Source organism: Carassius auratus, chromosome 37, assembly GCF_003368295.1.
Source record: "Carassius auratus strain Wakin chromosome 37, ASM336829v1, whole genome shotgun sequence".
NCBI lineage: Eukaryota > Metazoa > Chordata > Actinopteri > Cypriniformes > Cyprinidae > Carassius > Carassius auratus.
Genome location: NC_039279.1, coordinates 10,697,362 through 10,705,307, shown reverse-complemented (window position 1 = coordinate 10,705,307; position 7,946 = coordinate 10,697,362). Strand labels below are relative to the sequence as shown.

The 7,946-nt window shown below is 35.4% G+C and overlaps 1 protein-coding gene across 1 annotated transcript; it reads left to right on the top strand.

Annotated features, from left to right (window-relative positions):
- Positions 1-863: 863 nt before the first annotated feature.
- Positions 864-2,304, top strand: LOC113056166 (hexosaminidase D-like). The gene is made up of 3 exons (XM_026222720.1): positions 864-1,009; positions 1,223-1,333; positions 1,893-2,304. Exons 1-3 carry the CDS (start codon positions 888-890, stop codon positions 2,011-2,013), a joined length of 354 nt encoding a protein of 117 aa, XP_026078505.1. The 5' UTR covers positions 864-887; the 3' UTR covers positions 2,014-2,304.
- The last annotated feature ends 5,642 nt before the right edge of the window (positions 2,305-7,946 follow it).

Genomic DNA, 7,946 nt, shown 5'->3' with positions numbered 1-7,946 from the left:
TCAAGTGATTTATATAAGTATAAGGAGCTATGTATAGAAATATAGAGAAGCATTTTATTTATTTGATGGTGGTGTAATGAAAAAACAAATGTCTTGATGTACAAAAAATCGTTGACTGACATGTCAGATAATACACAACATATAAAACAACAATGGGAAATGGAGCTGAAAGCTACCTTGGATGATGATGTTTGGGTTAAAATTTGCTCTGGCTGTCATAAGGGTGTGGGCAGTCAGGTCTGGAGGGAGTTCGATTGGAAGACGAAAATCTGATTTTTTAGGACTCCGTTAGGATCTTTCCTCTCCAAGAGTAGTATGAATCACAAATGATGGAGGAACTGTGGATTGGTCGGTGATCAAACTCACATCTTTTGGGACTGTCCCAACATACATAGCTTTTGGAAGGACATTAAGGGCATTTTGGAAAATCTACTAAAAGTGAACATCTCTTTTGACTCCCAAACATTTTTACTGGATATCTTTCCAGAAAATCTTTCTCAAGATCAAGGATTTCTTCTCCATCTCCTCTTAATGACGGCAAGGAATATGATAACAAACTGTTGGTTAAAACCTGAGCCACCTAACGTTACGTAATGGACACAAAAGATTAGAAAAGTTTATTTAATGGAACGGTTGACAGCACAACTGCAATTAAAAAGAAGAAGATGGGGTCCAGTTATTGACTTTCTGAAATAGTGCTCATGTTACATTATCAGCACTTATTAAATGACAAAATGCGAAAGATTAAAGGAAAATAAATTATAAATTCTTGGTTGTTAATGCTGTGATTTGGACCTGAAAGCGGCACCTCCTAGAATCGGCTACTTAATTGAGGTACAACTTATTTTTTACTGTTTAATTAATATTTTAAGGAATTAACCACAAACATGTTGCTACATATGTTATTTGCTGATCTTGGTGCAAATGGCTTGCTCATTGAATATGAGGATATGTTTTCCAATGAAGGAGAGCTGAAAGTTCTTCAATCTACGGCTCAGCCTCCATACAGGTGAGTATATATTTTCAAAATATTATTATGAGGCTCAAAAAAAGGTGGTTAAGACACTTGGTACTGTGGATATAGGAGACACTTGAGAGGTATCTTACATTCATATTCGTGCACTGAAAGATAAAAAAGCACGCGAGTGTAACACTAATAAACCTCAAGGGTTACTTTAAAATAGACTCATTTATGGAATGTTCTTTGGCCTGTGTGTCCCAGATTGTCTTCCAGGACGTCTTGCTCCTTTGCTGGGGCAAAACTAGCTGAACTCATAGTGAAGCTGACGTCTCTGCTGGAGTCTACAGAACTGATACATTTTCAGAACAATATGTGAGTGTAGGGCTACTAAGGTTTTACTTTAAAAATATGGTTGTGCATTAATGCTGACTTTTCACCAAATATTTGTATTAATTCTTGCATAATAGGTTTGTGAGGGGCTGGTTCTCACCCTATCACAAGATAAAATATACAGTTATCCACTTATTAACAGATTAAAACACAAACAAAAATGTGAGTCTCTTATTATGTTACTTATTTTTCAGAAGTTTGTGGTTGCTCAGATTGTTTAATGTTTTTGAAAAAAGTCTCTTGTGCTCACCAAGTATGTATTTGATAATTTATTTAATATATTTCAAAATGTAATTCATTTCTCTGATGCAAAGCTGAATTTTCAGCATCATTACTCCAGTCTCCAGTGTCAAATTATCTTTCAGAAATCATTCTAATCAGCTGATTTGGTGCCCAATAAATATTTTAGATTATTGTCAATGTTGAAAACATTTTATGCTTAATATTTTTGTGATACACCATGTGTCTTATTCATGTGAATTCTTAACAATGTCCTCATGATGGGATATATCCCTGTTTTTCCTCTCATCTCCTCCAACAGGATTCGTGATGCCGTGGAGAGCCAGGTGCGAGAGGTGAGAGGAGAGATGTGTCTGCTGTACTCAGACTCTACAGCTCAGGAATGCACTGTAAAAAATTTCTGTAAATTTACAGCATATTAACAGCGTAAATATACAGTACTGAACTGTTTTCTAAAATTACGGTGTCTTACCGTAAATGCACACGTGATCGGTGGGAGAGGGGGAACCAAAGGCTAGCCGACACATGGAGGAGCATGGTTTCAGTCAAAGTTTTATGGATTTCATCTCAAGTTGAGGCTCATTTACAGGTAAGCAGATCAAAGTCTGAATACATTTTTATCTTAAACTGCAGCGTTTTTTTAATGTGGGAACAATATTTTAATTTACCTTTGACAAATCTTGCCAAGACGGTGAACTAGCATGTATGCAATTTTTACAAATTTCTCCTGAAAGTTAAGTGTGTGTGTTTGTGAAGGATTTGCATCGTTTTTTTTTTCTTTCCTGGTGTAAAATCCTGTAAATGTTAAACTTGTAAATAGTTAAATATAAAATACTTGCGTTCGCTGATTATTTAATTGGATATGAATTGAACATATTTGGCAACTTTAGAAGATGAGCACGTGATCGGTGGGGGAGGGGAGCAACGGTTAGCGTCTGATACCAGAGAAAAGCATCATCAGTCTCTGTGAATAAAACGGATATTATCTCAAAAATAATCTCGATTACAGATTGCAGATAACGAGGATATGAAGTAAGTGTGTTTTCCTGATTTTCTGAAACACTTATTTGCACAATTATATTTACATTTTGCATTGGCGCCAACCCAGTGTAGTTTAAAATGGAGGATTTGTTTTATTTGCATTAATGTTGCTAAGTTAGGTGCGTATAAAGTTGGTAACTTATATATTATCCTTATATGTTGGGAAATCGAAAATAGGCCTGTAAACTTAATTTTACTTAGGAAGCATAAACTCATCGCCTTTTGCATGAGCACTTGACTGGATAGATGGAAAGAGTAGCGTTAACGTTATGGTGAGAAACGTTTGTTTTTTTTCGGAGTGACACATTAGTCTTTCAATATAAGTCGTATCTAAAACTAGTTAGAGTGTAATCTAAATAACTTATTGTTAATAAAGTGGGCTTTGTATGTGAGCACATTTTAATTTTAATTTTGCACTGGATTTATTGGCACAAATCTCTATATCACAGAGGAAACGTTACTTCATTCACTTACATTCTAACTTGTTCCTCAGCCTCAAATACAGTTTTGTGTGTGTGTGAGAGAGAGAGAACGAGAGTGTGTGTGTGTGTGTGTGTGTGTGAGAGAGAGAGAGTGTGTGTGTGTGTGTGTGAGAGAGAGAGAGAGAGAGAGTTAGAGAGAGAGGAAGAGGAGAGAGCAGTAGACAGAATATTTTTAAGTGTTTTTAATGAAAAGTTGGAGGATGTCCCTGGATGAGAACAAAGATATGGTACACCTGCTTGTCAAGATTCTAACGTTAATGTCCCACTTCCAGGAACACGAAGATGGACTGGATTCGCATGCAGATGTAAGTATTTTATTTTCTTCTTTCCACTTCACCACATTATATTATGTAATATTATTATTTGTGTATTGTGTGTTCTCTACAGGTTGCAGCATCTGCATCTGATGTTGAGAAGACACTCAATCTACCTGCCAATCCTCATCTGATTTTGCTGGGTTAGTGTGTCATTGCACATGATGAAGAAGAAACATTTACTGATGGCTGAGATATAAAATTGTTAACATTGCTGTTGTGCACAATTGTTAAAATTGCTTCTTCTTTTTTTCTTTTTTTTTTTGTGAGTGTCCAGTCAACATTTTTGACTGCAGTTGCAAGTGTTTGCTGTGCACTACATCTTCAATCTGCAGTATCAAGAGGAGGCCTGTTGCACGTTAGAGTTTTTTCAAAGGTAAGTGTTTTCCTTTTTGCGTATGTTTTAATCACTCTCTTAGAATCTGTGGTAACACTTTATAATAAGTATACAGTAGTAAAGTAATAAATTATTTGCAAACTAGTTAGCTCAACCTTTCTCCTGTGTTCTACTTGTGTTCTTCCATTTCAGTTTTTTCAGTTCATCATCTGAAACACTGTCAAATGTGGTTTTATTCGCATGCCAGACACGGAGAAAATAGGAGAAAGGCATGTAGATCCACATTAAATCGAAACGAGTCAGAATATATATATAGATCGTTTGCAAATGATTTATAAGTGCTTTATTACTTTATACTTATTATAAAGTTTTACAAAATTAATCTAAATTCTAAACCAAATTAATTAATCAGAATTTTGAAAAATGGTTATTATACACTTCGGTAATGTGTAATGCAACTTTCCTTAGATGATTCTATGGAATAAACCCAGAAAGAGGCTCAAAGACCTGCCGAGGCAAGGTAGTCTCCAAGAAGACGGGGAAGGTGGTGAATAAGAAGTCCACTACAGTCAATCCAAAGGTTGCCACTCTACAAAAAAATCGAATGGACTTCAAATGGGACTTCATCTAGGCAAGTGAAGTTACACATACATTTTCATTAAATACAGTTCTTAATACAACTTATTTCACAGTTTACACACAGAATATTTCTCACATTTAAACTTGTTTAACAAAAAAAAAAATCAACATTTAAAAGTAGTCAGTTGAAAAAGACTGGTGTGACTCATTTTGGCTACTAACGTTGCGTCCCTGTAGTTTGCATTGCATAAAATAAAATAATTTACAGCAAAGAAACGGTTTTATAAATAAAATCCACAAACCTATATTTGACCCAAAAAAAAGTCGTCAGTGGCACTGAGAACTACCCTGAAGAGGATACAGTCCGCACTCATTACAACCCCTATGTTGTTGCGACTGTTCAGTCCCAGGTTACACAAAAACTATCCAAACACACAAAAAAATTTCGAGGTTGAAATAATATAATGATTTTATTAAAACCATGATTTTTTTTATTTTTTATTTTTTTTTGAGTACATGCACACTATTAATCAGTTTAGTTGGTCCACTAATGTTGCTCAAATGCACCGTTACCTCTCCGTCCTCTAACCGGTCACCCCACTTTATTCCGGGACCTAGCAATTTACAAATTAAGTACTGGTCATACTAATAGTGTGGAAACAATGAGAAAAAAAAGAGAAAAGAAGCATTTCCCATTTCTATGAATTATAAAAAATTGTATGCAAGCGCTCAACTTTGAAAAAAATTAAATAAGATTTACTTTGCGAAAAGTATATTATAAGTAAATTTGACTGTTCTAATATAAAGTGCAACTCACCTGTCATTCTCAGGTAAAATCTGCTTAATATTTAACTTAACACTCATGAAGAAATTAAGTAAATATGTTTTATAATTTTTTTTTGTTTTGTTTTAACTTTTTCAAATTACATCTTAATGGTTAAAATACATTTTAGAAATATGTTTTATTCTCAAATTCCATTTTTATTCCTGTTACAATTAAAACATGGAATAACAATTGTGTAATTATTCCTTAAACATCATTTTTAATGATTATTATTATTTTTATTACTATAATTCTTATTTGTATTATTATATTACTTTGAAAATGACATATTCTACTGTACAAAAGTGATATATTTCCGTCACAATCACATCACATTAGACCGAACCTTTATTTTGAAGGATTGATGTGAAGACGCTTGATTTTTTTTTTTTGTGTATGTGGGATAGAGCTGCAACTATTGATTATCTTTTCTGTAAACTAATGTGACGTGTGGGCGGAGCTAAAGAATCACGAGCGCCAGTAGGCTTTTGCATTGAGAGCGTTTGGAAGTTGTGACATTAGCATGAGGAAAAAAAACCATCATCCAAAACAAACCATGGTTAACAGTCAGATTCAGCCGTTTATTTATGATCCAGAATCAGATCCTGAGGCTGAAACTGAACGAAAGCAGCAGCAGCAGCAACGACTCGCTCCGAGCGGGGCTCGAACCCGGGTCTCCGATGGGAGGCGGACGCACTAACAAGGAGGCAGAGATATTTTAAGCAGTTTTACTCACCGCCTGCGGTTCCAACACACGATTGTGACCCTTTTTCGTTGGGATTGCATCATCCTTAAGAAATAAACGATACGCAAATCCGTCGTCAAACTGGGCCTTGTTTGTAAAACAAGCATCTTCAAAATGCAGGGAACAAACAAAAACACTTGCACAACTCCGTTGATGCTCTGTAAAAATAAACTCCATCCACTGGTCCCTTAATGCTGTTTTTTTTGGTAATCTGTGCAGCGTTGTCTTGCCCTGGCAACCAAAAACACAATTCTTTTGTGACTTCTCGCAACGCTCTCGCTCTGATCAGTGAAGTCTGTTGTGCTCTCAGTGCTCTGCTATACGGGAGCGCGCGCTCTTCCGGCAGAAGTGCCTCAGGACCCATATAAGGAAATTCCGCTCCATCTAACGTCACACAGAGCCATACTCGAAAAAAACTTTCCGAAACTTGTGACAAACCGGAAGGAGTATTTTTGGAACTTTGTCGATGTTTAGCATGGGAATCCAACTCTTTAACAGTGTAAAAAACTCAGTATGCATGAAATAGCATTTCACCCCCCCCCCCCCCCCCCCTTTAATCTAGTGTTCCTTTTTTTGATTAACTAATTAATCCTTTGGATAACTTTACAAAAATTATAAGTACAACTTCTAACATAATATTGCAACTTTTATTAATTAATACACTAATCCACATCGCGATTTCAGTTAGTGTACAACACTATTTTATTGTATTCATCACAAATGTGACAAATTCTGTGACAATCCACATTATTTGCCTAATTCCGTTTTCATGATTTGATTCTGTGATTGCCTCCATGTTTTTCACATCGTGGAAATCGTAGGGTCCTAAGTTTCTGAAATGTTTTATATTATTATACAGTATACATGTTTTTTGTTACGTTCTATTAAAATTCTGCTGATGTTATTTTAACTTAAAAAGGATTTTTCTCAATGTTTATGTTTCAGACTACACCCCTCCCTGGCTACACTTGCATCAGAGTTGGTGACAGTTTTATGCTTCTGAAACGTTCTTGGACTGTTCTACAAATCCTTGCCAGGTTTTGACTTATTACACCAAAATAAGATTCTTGTTCAGAAGTTGTTTGCCATTTCTTAAAGGCTGTTTTTAGGGGAACGTACACTCCAAGCCCATGCCCATGCATTGTCATACTCATAGCACAAAGCTAGACCTAAAACGGCTGCTTGTTTTGTGTTTTATATGGTCAACTTAAATTAGTTTAAATATGTCCACAGACTTCTGCAGGGTTCATTTTGCACATTGTCTGTTTTGTAAATTGGTTAATTTTCTTCTCTCTTCATCTCATCTTTCTCTAACACATACAAAGACTGATTCTTCCATTTTGATTGCTTATTTATTTATTTTTTTTTTTTTTGAGAAAGCATTTGAATTATTGGTTGGGCACTTAAATAAATAGTGTTCTATAAGAAATACCCCCTTGGTCCTCTCTTTTCTGTCTATTTGCTGCCACTTTTTAGTATAAATTAAATGCCAGTTTGTGAATTTGTTAAAATACAGGTATTTTTAATAAAGTTAATGGTTGGCAAAATTGCCAGTTCTACGGTTTAGAAAAAAAAAAAAAAAAACTAGAATACAGTAATGATCCTGAAAAATTACGGTACACCGCTGGAAACCCTGCTGCCAGTATATTACTGTTAATTTACAAAAAAAGCTGTAATTCAGAAAACTGTAAAATAACGGTACACAGCTGGAAACCCTGCTGCCAGTATATTACTGTTAATTTACAGAAAAGCTGTAATTCTGGAAACTGTAAAATAACGGTACACAGCTGGAAACCCTGCTGCCAGTATATTACCGTTAATTTACAAAAAAGCCGTAATTCAGAAAACGGTAATAAAACTGTAAAATTACGGTACACTGCTGGAAACCCTGCTGCCAGTATACTACCGTTAATTTACAGGACAATTTTTTACAGTGTGGGTGGTCCAGCACGAAACCCCAGTGCTGGAGCCACTGCACAACCTTCTGAGAGACACAGAAACGGTTTTAAATGAAATGGGCTTTTGTACTGAATC

Coding starts and splice junctions, on each gene's coding strand:
- LOC113056166 (XM_026222720.1), top strand. CDS start 888: ATGTTGCTACATATGTTATTTGCTGATCTTGGTGCAAATGGCTTGCTC. Junction 1,010..1,222: donor ACGGCTCAGCCTCCATACAG/GTGAGTATATAT, acceptor TGTGTGTCCCAG/ATTGTCTTCCAGGACGTCTT. Junction 1,334..1,892: donor ATACATTTTCAGAACAATAT/GTGAGTGTAGGG, acceptor CTCCTCCAACAG/GATTCGTGATGCCGTGGAGA.